The sequence below is a fragment of the Equus przewalskii genome, chromosome 4, assembly GCF_037783145.1.
Source record: "Equus przewalskii isolate Varuska chromosome 4, EquPr2, whole genome shotgun sequence".
NCBI lineage: Eukaryota > Metazoa > Chordata > Mammalia > Perissodactyla > Equidae > Equus > Equus przewalskii.
The window spans coordinates 74,387,847-74,403,295 of record NC_091834.1 but is presented as its reverse complement, the minus strand read 5'-3'; the positions used below and the strand labels follow the sequence as shown (position 1 = coordinate 74,403,295).

Here is a 15,449-nt window from a genome sequence, read left to right as displayed (position 1 = left end):
ATGGGAGTGCCACTGTGTACCCCAAGGGCACAGATAGGGCAGTACTCACAGTGTACTCTTATGACACACCTATGGGAGTGCGCATAGTGTACCCCAAGTGCACAGGTATGGGAACATCCACAATTTAACTCCAGGCATGGACATGAACCAGGTCAGGTCCCTACCCTGGTGATCCTTAATCTTTGTAGGAGTATAGGAGTGTGTGTGTGTGCATGTGTGTGTGCGTGTAGAGACAAAGAAACAATAAAATCCAACATGAAGGCTGCCTTAGTAAGAGGTATATACTTAGTACTAAGGAAGCAAATGAGGAGCATTGTCTCTGAGAAGGCTTCAGAGAAAAAGGAAAATATGAGTCAGTCTTATTAAATAAACAAGAGTTTACCCATAAAGATGAGGGGAGAGGGAAGCCACTGCAAGCTTGGGCAGTGGGACCAAAGCATCAACCCGCATAATGTGCTTATAATCTTGAGGCGCTTGAGTACTAGCATGATAGTAATTGCCAACATTGACTAAGCACTAACAGGTGTTGAGCATTATCTCAGGTACCCTTGCAACAAGTTGAGGGAGCCAATATTACTATTTCTATTTTACAGATGGAAAAATGGAGGCTTCGGGAAGTTAAGCAGCTTGCTCAGGTTTGAATAAGTTGTATGTAACAGAACCTACATTGGAACTCAGGTTTTATGCTACTCTCTAACGTAGTGAAGCAGGAAAAGTAGGCTGTGAAAAGCCTTCCATGATATGCTCCAGAGTATGAACTTAACCCTGAGTTATTCCACGGTTTTCAAACTTTGAGATACAGAAAAATCTGTTCAAAGGAAAACAAAAAACTTAGAATATGTGAAATTGATGTAAAACAAAGCTGTGGGGGACCCTGAGAAAGTGACTTAAGAAAGGTCTGAGGAATCCTGATGGCTCCTAGGAAGACTGTTTGAAAACCAACCGCTCAGTAGACAATTGGGAAGTGAGTGGGTACAGTTTGTGGTTTTGAATGAAATGGGCAAGTCATGTGTAGGACCAATGGACAGAGAAGAGATTGAAGTTAGCCAAGTCTAAGAAAGCTCTTGTCATGGTTCAGGTGAGGGGGTAAAGAAACCGAGGAGGGAAACTTCCCCAGGACATGGTCCTGGCTGAATCTGAGGGCGAGAGAAAGAACCAAGAATGACTGTGAAATTTCTAGTTTAGGAAACTAGAATAACGTGAGATCATTAGCTAAGACAAAGATACCAGGAGAGGAAGAGGCTCAGCAGTGGGAAGGTTAACAAAAATAGTAGATGTGCCTGCAAAACATCTCTGGAGTGAAGGCCTGAAGGCAGCTGGCTGTGCAAGCCTGGAGCTTGGGAGAGAAGCTGGAGACATGGACTTGGGTGTGCCGGGAGAGGCAGAAGCTGAAGCAGTGGGAGCACATGAGCTCTCATAGGAGAGCTTCAAGCAAGCAAGGAGAGGGCAGTGAATGGTGCTTCCCAGAGAACCTGGCTGAGCGATGGGCAGGGGAGGAAACAATATAGGAGAATGCTCAGAGATGCAGGATGACATGGAGCCAGCCAAGATGACCCCGAGATAGAAAAAGTGGTCAGTGGGACCAAATACTCAGGAGAGAGAAAACAGGATGAGGCTTAACAAGGGGTCAAAGGAGCCGATGACTGAGATGGGAGTAGCCTTAGTGGCAGTGGCCTTAGCAGGAGCAGCTACAGTGCTTTTTGTTAAAGAGACCACTTAAAAACTCTCTATTCCTGAGAATGTGGCTAAAAACTGATTTCTCTACACTTTCCTCTGGATCATATTTCCATAATACATTCTCCTTACTATAATCCAAAAAGGCTTTGGAACAAAATATGACTCAATTCAAAGAAACGTATATTGAAATAATATTTCTGAAATGTACTATCGATATACGGTATCACAGACAATCTGCCAAGGTATTTTGAGTTTCTGCTGCATCTTGAAGCATTTTTAAATGCTAAAACCCACTACACGTTTTGTTTCCTAAATTGGATTAAAAAGCAATTTTACACTCTGTCAATCAGCTTCACCAAGATATAAAGGGAGGATTGCCTTAGTGTTTGCATGAAATAGAATTTCCATCACTATAACAAGGTCCTGTGGATATTCCATTAGCATATACAATTATCAGGATGTTTCACTTCACAAGTGTCTTAAAATAGAGTTTCTAGATTAACATTAGATGAGCTTTTTAAAAAAAAATTGTAAATTTTTACTGGAAATGCATTTTTGTCATAACATTCTTGATTTTTTCCTATTTTCTCATTACTTTCCACACTCCTAGACTTATAATTTAAAAACTAAATATTAGGCTGGGTCCTCACTTCGATATTCTTTCAAGCCTGGGCTGCCCTGTTGGGAAAAAGAGCTTTAGGAGCATGGTGAGTCCCCTTCCGCCAGCACCCTAGTGGACTGCCCTCCGCGTGGGCCCAGTGACAAGAGCCCATGGTTTAATAGGGCTGGGATTTCAGGCAAGATGAAGATGAAAGGTTTCCCCCATTGGTGCTAATTTTGCTTGATTTTTCTCCCTCAACAGCTTCATTCACAATACCCAGGCACCCCAAGCAGCTGGGGCTCCCTCAGCCCCCTGCTGTGCTAAGAATAGGTGTGGGGCCTCCTGTTCTATGGGTGGGACCTTGCAAGCTTGAGGTTTTCCTGTGATGGTGATAATGGGTCACAGGCTTCTGTTATTTTCCAAACTGTATGCAGAGGTGCTGTGGGGTTGCTGGGCTACCCGCCTTCTCATCTCAGTTTCAACCACAGCAGTTCTGCTTTTATACTTGCTTTGCTCATTAAGGTGTCACACAAGATGGCATTTGGAGGGGAAAAAAATGTTTACTGCATAAAAAGAAATGATAAATTGTTATTAGTTGTTTTTGGTGGCAAGGAGAAGAGGGATGGCCATGCTAGAACAAGAATATAAGACAGGTTGGAAACGGGCAACTCTTAATCAGCCACAAACAAAGGACTTACCAAACAATTACAAATGGGGAATTCCTCAAGACAAGAGCTGTACCCAGGACATGCTAGAGCCTCCCCTCAAATATGGAGGCCTGTGGGTATTCAAGGGCAGGGGCACTGTAGAGCCACTGTTACACTCTCTGGTAGTTCTTCCTCAGACTAGGGTGGTCCAAGAAGCACCTGTTAATGCATCTTTCTAGGCATCTCTATTTCCACCCAGCCTGCCAGTGTAGAAATAGAGCTGAAGGGACAAGAGAAGAGATGATGAAGGGGCCAACATGTATTAAGTACCTACTAGGTACTGGATGAGTTACACAACGTAATTCCACTTACTTTTCATCAGCCCTAGGAAGCCTATATTTTTATCCCCATTTTATCAAAAAGGAAATGGGCAGGGAGCTAATTACCTCCCCACTTCCCATAGTTCCCTCTGGCCCATGGACAGAAAGTAGTGGGAGTCCTTGTTCCAAACACTTTTGAACCCTTTCAATGATACCTCACAAGTCTGCCTACCTTTATGTTGCTACTTATTGCTTCGTCATTATAATTAATAAGTTTTCCCAGTAATAATAGGAAGTCTACACAATGGGCCTGACAATTCAGAAAAGAATAACTACACATGGCCAACAATGTTTCACCTTACTAGTAGTGGCAAAGAAACACAAACTAAAAGAACAGAATTACATTTGTACCTAATAAAATCCTAAACGTTTTTTGTTTCCCTTCTTTCTTTTCTTTTTTGTTTTAAACAAATTGCTCAATGCTGCTGAAGGTGTGATGAAATAGTAGAGTCACCTGCTGATGGGAGTGTAAACTGCTACAATCTTTTTTAGCAATTTGGCGATAAATATCAAGAGCCCTAAAGTGCTTCCATATGTTACTCAGTAATTCCCATTCTGTATATCTATCCTAAGGAAATAATTCTAAAGACCAAAAACACCTTTATGCCCAAAGAGTTTCACTATTAGAGTTGACTACAACCTGATGTCTACAATAGAGGACACAAGAATTAAATTATTTTCTTTAACAAATGGTGCAGGCAAAACTGAAGATCCAAATGCAAAACAATAAAATTGGACCCTTATCTTACACCATACACAAAAGTCAACTCGAAATGCATTAAAGATTTAAATGTAAGACCTGAAAATATAAAGCTCCTAGAAGAAAACGGGGGAAAACTTCATAACACTGGTCTTGGCAACAATTTCTTGGATATGACACCAAAAGCACAGGCAAAAAAAGCAAAAATAAACAAGCGGAAGTATATCAAAATAAAAAGTTTCTGCACAGCCGAGGAAACAATCAACAGAGTGAAAAGGCAACCTATGGAATGAGAGAAAACATTTGCGAACTATATATCTAGTAAGGGGATAATATCCAAAATATATATGGAACTCTTATAATGCAATAGCAAAAACAAAATAAAATTGATTAAAAAATGGGCAAAGGTGGGGCTGGCCCAGTGGTGCAGTGGTAAAGTTTGCACGTTCTGCTTCGGCGGCCTGGGGTTTGCTGGTTCAGATCCTGAGTGCAGACATGGAACCGCTTGGCAAGCCATGCTGTGGCAGGTGTCCCATACATAAAGTAGAGGAAGATGGGCATGAATGTTAGCTCAGGGCCAGTCTTCCTCACAAAAAGAGGAGGACTGGCAGCAGATGTTAGCTTAGGGCTAATCTTCCTCAAAAAAGAAAAAATGGTAAAGGACTTGAACAGCCATTTCTCCAAAGAAGACATGGCCAACAGGTAGATGAAAAGGTGCTCAATGTCACAAATAATCAAGGAAAGGCAAATCAAAACCACAATGAGATATCACCTCATACCTGTTAGGATGGCCACTATCAAAAAAAAAAAAATAGAATATAACAAGTGTTAGCAAGGAAGTGAAGAAATTGGAAGCCCTGTGCACTGTTAGTGGGAATGTAAAATGGTGCAACCACTATGGAAAACAGTATAGAGGTTCCTCAAGAAACTAAAAATAGTACCACCATATGATGCAGCCGTCCCACTTCTGGGTATTCATCTAAAAGAACTCAAAACAGGACCTTGAAGAGATATTTGCACTCCCATGTTTATTGCAGCATTATTCCCAACAGCCAAGAGGTAAAAACAACCTAAATTTCCATCAGTGGATGAATGGATATACATACACACACAATGGAATATTATTCAGCCTTAAAGAAGGAAATCCTGTCCTATGCTACAACACAGATGAACCTAGAGGACATTACGCTAAGTGAAATAAGCTAGTCACAGAAAGACAAATACAGCATGAGTCCAGCTATATGAGGTATCTAAAGTAGTCAGACTCACAGAAGCGGAAAGTAGAATGGTGGTTACCAGGGGCTAGGGGGAAGGACAAATGGAGAACTGCCCTTCAGTGGATACAGAATTTCAGTCACACAAGATGAAAAGGTTGTAGAGATCTGCTGTAAACAAGGTGCACACAGTGAACAATATTGTACTGTATACTTAAAAATGTGTTAAGGTAGACTTCATGATACGTGTTGTCTGTAACAAAAAATAAGGAAGCAAATCATTCAGAAAACAGTTACTGAGAATATTTTAAAGTGTTTGAAGGCACATGTATTTTAAGGTACAAGGACTTAGACTAAATTTAATGTTAAGTTAGAAGATAGACTTTTTAACTTCAAGGAACCATGAAAATCTGATGATCCTCCCCCAGAAAAAATAAACATATCCCCAATACCGAACCATAAAGCCCAAGTTAAGAGCCCCATGTTAGTTTTTTTAAATATGAATATGCTGTTTGACTATGATTCCTTAAGTATTAAAAATGCATAGATAAAAAGGCTAAAAGACAATAGTCTTAAATATGACTGGATGCTGAGATTATCAATGATTTCCTTATACTTTAATATTTTAAAAAATCATTTTTAGAATACCATTACAGAGGGAAAAAAGATATCTAAAACTTCTTATAACTAACCAATAATTTTGTCTTTTTTGGGAGACTTGTCAGAAAATGAAAATTTATCTTTAGCGTCCTGAAGGAGTTAATGTAACATCCTTCAAACCAAAATTGCGCCTCTTTCTGGGGAAAGCTTTGCAGTGTAGATGCAGTATACTAAGAGTACACGGCACCAATGGAAACTCAGATCTGTGTAGAGTGATGAAGCACTGCTAGAAGTGCCCCCTTCCATGTAAACCTCGACATTGCTAAGGAAGAGCAGTGAGTTGGGAAGCATGTTTGCAGGGAGAGCAGAATTAAAAGCTAAAGCGAAAAATCCAATGAACTATAACAAAACATAGATGAAAGTATAGAACCGAGATGAGCATATAGTTCTTCATTTGTCCAGCAACACATGAGTGTTGCTTTAAAAAAGGGAGAATACTCCCTTTAAATTCAAAGCTCCTATTTTAATCCCATTAAATGGAAAACATCCTCTAATGGTTTAGAGGTTTCTTTGTCTTTTTGAACTGAGTACCTAGTTCTTGAAAATCACCAGCATCATCAAGATCCTAACATCCCTAGTTGCCCTCAAATAGGAGTAAACAGGGAGTGCATAATCAATGCAGTGTAGTGAGAGACCACAGAGGGGAGAGACTGATTCTGGGATGAGAAAGACACAGGCTTCTTGGCGTTGATTTTTAATAGCAGGGGTGAAAGAAGAGTAGGATTTCCTCAGAGGAAGCAAAGAGGGAAGGGGAGAAGAATGGTTCTGGAACAATGAACAGACTGTTAGAAGGAGCTGGAAAAAATGAAAAACAAGTTGGGTCAGATTACGAAGGGTCCTGAAGAACCACCCAAGGAGTTCATACCTTCTCCTGTAGGGCTGGGGACACAGCTGCAGTTCCTCAGCGGGGAGTAACACAATTTGATTTGTAATGATGAGTCTATGGGCTGCTTCCTCCTTAAAATCTGCTGCAATCTAAAGCTTCAGAAATCCTCATGTTTACAATCTGACTACTTAGACGCTCTCATTCAGAATAGAGACCCGTGGCTTTTTACTATTTTTATTTACTTCCCAGTCTTGCCTTGCGGTTAGGAGAGAGACACACTCCCTACTCCTCGTGTTTGCAGGTGAAGAGTGTTCCTAAGAGTAATGAGTAAATAATATTTTTCATTGGATGTTGAAATATTAACTACGTATTTTTGCTTAATGGGATGCCAGATGGAACTAAGCTGGAAATTTATGGAAAGCAGTTCTCAGCTATCATATGTGGTATTTTTTCTCCTTTGGGCAGACTATAATTGGATAAAACAGCACGTAGATACTGAAAATTCCTGTGATGGGTCACTGACAACTTCCTGTTATAAAGAAAAAAGGCCATGGAAGTGTTTAAGATACAACAATATCTTGAAGAAATCTGAATTGTCCACAAGGAATTGAGTGCCTTGGGAAGCAACGTGCCTGCCATCATTGAAGGGTTCAAGCCTAGGCTGGTCTGCCACCTGGTGGGATGGGGGGCAGTAGAGGGTGACGTTTAAGAGTTAGAGAACCTAGAATCAGTTCAGGCTCTGTCATGTACTTGCTGTGTGACAGTGAGCACGTTACTTAACCTCTCCAAACTACAGTGTCCTCATCTCTGTAGCAGGAATAATCGTATGACACACCTTTCAGCGTTCTTACGAAAAACAAATGAGATGGCATATGTAGTTCAGTTAGCATTGTGCCTGGGGCATAGTAAACACTCAACAGAAACCAACAATAAAAATAATTATCATATTATCATTATGAGGAGAGATTCAAGCTGAGGAGGGGAGGGTGTCCTAGATGACTTTTGATGCCCCTTACACCAAGAGTCTAAGAGTTTACATCCTTCATTGACGTTTCATTAGAATTAAGGCTATCCTTTGCCTGAAAAGGCACCAATGTGTGTGTGCATGTGTGTGTGTGTGTGCGTGTATGTGTTTACTAAAGCACCAGCAGGCATTACAATAAACAGCAGAACACGTAAAAAAGATGTTTATAGCAGCCTGCATTTAGTACACATATACCAGAGGTTTGTGGTTAATTCTGAACATATGACCCAGTGCCTCACAGGGCCTTTTCCCCACAGAAATGTCAATAGATGAAGAGGATCTGGAAACAAGTTTCCCTCTTGGCACAATCATCAACAAAGCAAAGTGGTGGAGAATCAGTTTACCTACGTTCCCTATCTTTTCTTCATTTAATGGTTAGAAAGTTAGAGTGAAATCAAGTATCTGAAATGTTTCCACTTTTAGAAGAATTCTATTTTGCAGGCAGAGTGCTAGTTAACTGAGTCAAATTCTTCCATGGTAGTGTTAAACTATTTCCTCGAGTTTTTAACACTCTTCTAGAGGCTCAATCAACCGTTTAAGGCTATTACCATACTATTAAATGGCAGCTTCAATTAAAGTATCTAACCAGCGAGTACTGTACCAGTTGTCTATCTTGTGCCCCAGAATTACAAGGCTCTGGTTGGTATAACTGGAAAAGTTAAGACCCAGTTGCCAGACTTGAGGGACCACCAAGAAGTCAAATATCAATAGTTTTAATAAGTTACAAACATATGGTGCTCAAGTATTTTCAAAGAACTTTGGATATATTATCTCACGTGATCTTTATCACAGAAGATAAGTAAGGCTTACATTTTAACTTTGAGTTCAGAAATGCTAAGCCCAAGTCCCAAGGCTAATAAATGATTTAAACCGAAGTTTTTGTCTCAGAATCTAGGACTCTATTGTCCAATACTACTTCTAAAAGAGCCTCATTTATGCTCATAGAATAGCTCTGTAGTTAGAGAATGGCATTCAATAAATATTAATTGATGACTTAAGTTTACTGTAATTCAGGACAATATTTTCATGATTGGTTTTAAATTTTAATCAAATTTGAATGAACATTTTTAACTTAGCTGAAAAAATATTAAATGAAAAGATACATCTTATGCCACCCTATATATAATACCTAAGTTTACAAATACGATGCTGGTCATTTTCCACTAGAACTAGAGTGGATAAACGCATCCTTCTGCAACTGTGGCACAGTGCACCACTCTCCAATTTCCGGTTTTGTGAAAAAATGATCACGACCTGAGTAAAACCTCAGGAATAATATTAGGTCACTTATCTCTGTCACTATGGATAGCAACAAAATAAATTAAAGTAGGTAACTCCATAAATCAACACACACACACACACTCCACCTTACCCTTTGGTTACAGTACTGCAACAAAACAAGAAAACAGCCTTCCCTTGTCATTTTTCACCAATGAAAGTCTTCATCAGACATTTGCCAAGAAAATTATGCCTTGTAGTACCTGATGTGAACTGCAGGAATAGGTTTCTAGAGGTCAAAATGTGCTTTATAATATCCAGAAGCTGAAAATGGCCCTGAGTGACATGCCTATCAAATAGCAGGTACACAAACACAGGTAAATCATAAATACACATCCATCTCCTGAATAAAAGACTATAGAAATATCCTCTACCATGATTTGACTCTCTTAAAATCAAATTCAGAAAAAATATATATATTTATAAATTGGTAAATCATGTGGTTAACACTCAAGACAAATATTTCCTACTACGTATACTGACTAAAATAGCACTCACAAGTCAAAAGGAAAATACTTCATACTCTGAGGTTTTCCCTATTATTTTCTTGCCAATACAGTACTGATGGCTATCATTTATTTAGAGACATAAAATGTCACATTTGTCAGTATTCTTTACCACTTTTATTCACAAGGTTCATTTCCCAAGTTGGGGCTAAGTAAGACTGTAACTGGTGTGAAATTCCTATCAAATGCATCAACACCGTTGGGATCTCCATATTTTGTCAATTTCAGACACCCTGACCTGGCCTGCCTAAGCTAGATCTATCCATTTACCCTTATTACATGAAGCCTGAAAATCAGCCCCAAAGCCTCTTGAATGTAGTTTTTGCTTAAAAATGGACTAATAACCATAGACTACAGAGGGCCTCAGCATTCATTGGTTGCAATTCATTTTTTTATAACTGGGTGTATTCAAGAATGACACTGTGGTCACCGAACACTTTCTCTGCTATCATAATGAGCTCCTGTGGGGATTCCACAGACTCACTTTTGGCACGTGAGGATTGAATTCCACAGCTCTATGAATGGCCTCTACCGCATTCATCTCTGCTGTGCTCAGTCCACGCCGAGATGCAGCCTCGGGAGAGAATCTGAAAAGCAGAAAGACAAACAACATCCAGTTGGGACCACTGCTTGGGCATCAACCTAGAAAGGCATCTACACATCAAGGGCCCATAAAACCACAGTGAGTCAATGGCATGAGCTCTCCAAACCTCCACTACACCGAACCTCTGAGTGACCCCTCAGTACGAGGCCAACAAAAACCCCAGCAGAAGCAGAAAGCGTGCTTGCATCTAATCGCGGCAGGAATTAAATTCAGCTGTCAAATCTCTCTGTCTAAATAGCTAATCTAAATTTTCTATGAGGTACCTGCTTAGGTCAGGGGAGGAGGTAGGACTGACGAGGGTAGAGAGTGTAGGAAAAAGAGAAAACTAGGTTACAGAAGAGCGCACTTGGTTAAAAACAGAACTGGGGAGAATTTTAAAGGAGGCTCCCAACCCAATGTCAGTGCTGCGATGGAGGGTTAAGTCGTTGCAGCTTCAGCAGCAGGCGAGCCTGCTTGGGGCCGTTCCGGCAGGGGGGGTGTACACGCCCAAACTGCGGGCGAGACACCTGCCCAAGTGAATGAAAAAAACCAGACCATGCAATCTCTTTCTCACCTCACACCCAGGGCTAACTCCAGAGCTGTGCTTGGCAGGCAGACACCACAGGGGAAGCTGTGACAACCCTGGCCCTGCCCTCCCAAGCTGGAGTCGCTGTGTAGGGAGAAAAGATGTTGCAGTAGGTACTGGCGATCTACAGGATAAAAAAGAATGAAAGAAAATTACTTCGGTCTTGAAGTGCACACACACTTAACAGCAATCCTGTCTGACATAGCAGAGGCTGTTTTCTTTTCCTGTTATCTGCTTTTCAATGCTACAGAGGAATTGTATCAGGGAAGTGTAGACGTTTATGAACTCAAAAACAGTTAAGCCATCTATTGCCTTTCACCTGCCAGTCATCTTGGATGTTTATGGAAATTCTCTATGCCATAGTCACCTGCCTGAATAAAATGGGAAAATGTCCCACTGAGAAAGCGATTCAGACTAAATGGACCCTGGGTGGGGAGTTAGTTTGGAATTGATGAGGCAAAGAATGGGAGATGACCATCCCCTCTGCCATATTACATTTGTTACAACTCTACCCAGTCTTGGACTGCTGAAGGAAGAGGAATTTGCAAAAAAAATGAATAAAAGGAAGGCATTTTGTGTAAGTCCCAAGCAGGCCTTTTAGTATCTACTGTCTGGCAAAAAAAAAAAAAAAAAAAATTCACCTCAGAGGTATGGAATTTCACATAAATCCCTCTTTAGGGACCCATACACCCTTGCAATACCTGGGGATACACATTCCCTCCTTCTAGTAGTGAAAGAAAAGATCAGCAGGTTTTGGAAAATGCATGCTCATAAGCAAGGGTCTCACAGACTAAGAGAAACTTCCAGAGAAAGCCCTCAGAGACAACACATCTCTTTAGTTGGGTCAGGCATTTAGTACCACACAAGTTATTATTCACTTACTTGTCAGAGACAGCTCTTGCTTTGAGCAAGGCAGCTGTGTAGCATATTGTTGCCGACTTTGGTAAGCTTATATCTGTTAGAGAAAAAGAAAGTAGGAACTCTGGTAAGTTTGCAGAAACAAAGAGCAATGATTTTTAATACACTAGCATTTTAATCATGTATGTCTAATAAAGCATAAATTAAGAATATTTTAACATACAGTACACAGCTGCTCCTTATGTATCAAAGTGGTATGTGAAACTAAGGATAATTCATATTTTGTGAATAATTCATATTTAAAATCCACCAGACTAACTCTTCAGCAATCATCTTCTATTTTAAAATACAGATTTTCATATGCTGAGTTTAAGTAGAGAATAGCTATAAATATATAAATTTAAATATTACATGAATACCCTTAATATCATGAAAGGCAAAGACCTCTTTGTCACTTATAAAAATTTCTCAACAGGCACATGAAATACTAATGTGAAGAAAAAATACTACCTGGATTTTTTTTTTGTAAAAAACACAGCTAAGTAAATTATTCTTTAGTGGTTAGATTTAAACCAGATTTCCATTCAATTACATTTCAAGAAGTTCATATTTGGTTTTTTAAAAAAAAAATGTAACATACATATTATATAATTTAACACATATAAGAAATCTTTATATATTTATAAGGAGATATATATACATATATATGAAATCTTTAGAAAACTATACAATTTTTGGTCATTCAAACCCATGGTAAATGCCCTTTCATGTGAAGCCTAATTTGTTTCCCAGAAAAACAGCTCTTCTCAGTTAGTAGAGAAAATTCAGATGGAGAGGTGGGAGCAGGTAACAGATTCATATAATGAGTTTACAGGGAAATAAAAGTACAGGGTACAACTCAGAGTAGATAATCTCAAAGCAGGTAGTCCCTTTGGGGGAAAAATTTGTTTTTAAATTATGGTTCTATTTCTTCCCAGAATAGTATTTCTTTAACATTCAACCAAATTTATACTACGACATAGAAATACCTTCTTAATTCAGACCAGGTAAAAATACGCCCTTCCCAGTGCTACAAAATTCACTCTAGGTTAGAGGAACTCTTAACACCTGGAATGCCCTGCAAGTTTCTTTGCAGGGCTGTTGTCAACTTAGAAAGAATTACATGACAGCAGGAATGAAAAGTCCCATAATTAGCCAAAAGACAGCAGCAGAAGAAAATAATTTTGTAAAAGACCAATCTCTCACCTAATAACAAGTATTTACGATCAATTCCAGCATGAGGAATTTCTCTTTGAGGGAAACGTCAATGACATTGATAAAATACAAATAATCATAGAAAATACGAATACAGAATTGAAAGGGAAAGGGTCTTTGTAACCCTGATCTCACAAATTATATTCAAACAAAATTTCATCACCTAGGAATGGTATAAAATGGTGTGCTTATGACTAAGAAGAAGAAAAAGAATATCAGACACATGGATTTGTTGTTGCTTTTCCAGCATCTAAACATTTAACCGCTTCCCAGTGTGGAAACTCAATCCAGGAATCAAATATCTTGTTTACTAGGATCCACTCATTAATTGTTATTGGAACATAATAAAAAACTGCAGATAATACATTCTACCTAAAAGGTCAGACTTTTTTTTAAAGTACAGACCTTTTAAATAAAAGGTGTTCCTTCAGTGTCAACCCAGCACCTCTCTATTAAGAAGGGACCAATGAAAAGTCCTAGAAAGGAGTTGAGGCTAGAAACAATGGTCATAATTATTTGAAGGTGGCAGTGCAAGATGGAGCCTCACTTCATAAACTAAAGAAAATCTGTTGTTAAGGATTCAGCTTCTCAATGAGAAAGATTAGACCGTGTTTTGATGGTTACCAAATCAAACAAGCGGACACATTTACTGAATTGGAAATGCGGAAAAGGTACAATTGATGTGTTCCAGCAGAGTACTAGAGATGCCTAATCAAGGGTGATCCTTAACCCAGACCCAGGCCCTCTCACACCCACAGACAGGACATTCACAACTAGAAAGATGCAACAGAATTCTGCAACATTACGACTACTATAGTACACTTGCCCCATTTAAAAAATTTTACCTCTACTCCTTCATTGTGTGTAAAGACGGTGGTAGATGTGCACAGTCATAATGCTTAAAAAATAAAAAACCAAAAATATATTTTAACCAATATCAAGTGGGGAAAGGGAGAAATGTAAATACCCCATTCCCTACTAGTGGTGTGTTCATTCTATTTATCTTTTCACTCCAGTAAATTACTTTGCTTTCATTGTTTAACAAAAATAAAAATAGCAAAAAATTCCTGCGCAACTTGTTTATTTAGATATTTTCAATTTTTTCTTTTAATTCTGTCAAAGTAATACATCTATTTGGTAATGGGATGAATCACTCTAAAGAAACTGATCCTAAATTTCCCTTCAGGTAAAGCATCTTGTTCAAATAAGGTTTTTGTTTACAACATATTTTTTAAAATGATTCTTATCTTTGGCAATATAAATCAAAAGCTTTAACATTTTGCCTACCAGCAATGCCACTTCTGAGAGTTTATCCTAAGGGAAATAATCATGACTGTGCATGAAGATTTAGCCTTAAGGATGTTGATCACGACATTGTTTCTAATGGTGGAAAACTGAAAACAGCCTAAATGTCCAATTATAGGAGATTGGTTAAGCTGTTGTACATCCACAGGGTGCAATCCTATGCAGTTATTAAATCACACAGTGGCAAAGTATTTAATGACCTGGTGAAATGTTGCATTCTTGTGCACACATCGATAAGTAAAACAAGTTTACAGAAATTATGATTTCATATTTTTTTAAAAAGCATTTATGTGCACAGAGATAAATAGACTGGAAATTATATATACCAAATATAAACAGCGTAGGATATAGACAATTTTTTTCTACTTCTTATCTTTATTTTATTTTAGTTTCTACTTATCTTTATTTCTTTTATTTCTTATCTTTGTTTATCTGTGATTTACATGTAATAAGTGAATTTTTCAAAGATAACAATGATGCTAAATGGAAGACTTCTACAAATTGTCTGAAGCAAGTTCATGGGCAAATGCATTGGTGGAGCCAGACACAGACAGCACAAACAGATAAAGGTAGAACTTATACAAAGTGCTGCCAGCTGGCAGATCTATCAGATGTACTTACATACCTTTACAAAAGTTAGGGTGTTCCTTTTGCAGGGCACTCTCATTAACTATATTTCATTCTAATAACTGCCAAACATCTAAATCACAGGTAGGAACTGCATGTTTTGGCTCAATTTTCAGAAAAATCCATATACATTACCTTTATGAGAAAGATAATTATTATGGGTTGCTTGCCCCATGAACACTACCTATTTCTTAAAAAAAAAAAAAAAAACAAGGCTGAGACTTGGTTGTCGTTGCCTATTATATTTTTGAAATTTATTATTTTGAAATAATTACAGGCTCACAGGAAGCTGTGAAAATACTACACAGAGATCTGTGAATGCTTCCCTCAGCTTCCCCCAATGACGACATCTTACATAACTGTAGTAAAATATCAAAAACCAAGAAATTGACATTGGTACAGTGCTATTAAGTCAATTAGAGACTTTGTTCAGGTTTCACCATTTTTTGCATGCATTTGTTGTGTGTGTAGTTCTATGCAATTTTATCCCATGGCCAGACTCAGGCAACCACCACCACCATCAAAATACACAACTGTCCAAAGGAACTCTCACGTGCTTCCCTTTATTTGTACCCTCCTTACCCACACCTGTCCCCTGGTGACCACTAATCTGTTCTTTATCTCTGTAGTTTTGTCTACCTACTGTGATTTTATGCTTTCATCACTAGGGAAATGGATAAAAATGATAAGGGGAATAGAGTGGCAAACAGTAGTGATGAAAAT

At 38.7% G+C, this 15,449-nt stretch overlaps 1 protein-coding gene across 23 annotated transcripts in view; it reads right to left on the bottom strand.

The window, feature by feature from the left end:
- ST7 (suppression of tumorigenicity 7) overlaps positions 1 to 15,449 on the bottom strand; it is a 257,760-nt gene that overhangs the window by 25,648 nt on the left and 216,663 nt on the right. For all 23 annotated transcript variants that reach the window (XM_070616384.1, XM_070616382.1, XM_070616361.1 and 20 more), the window contains 2 exons: positions 11,565 to 11,637; positions 9,998 to 10,100 (listed from right to left, as the gene is read on the bottom strand). In XM_070616384.1, the coding sequence (XP_070472485.1) occupies positions 9,998 to 10,100; positions 11,565 to 11,637 (176 nt within the window). The remainder of the gene's footprint in view (positions 1 to 9,997; positions 10,101 to 11,564; positions 11,638 to 15,449) is intronic.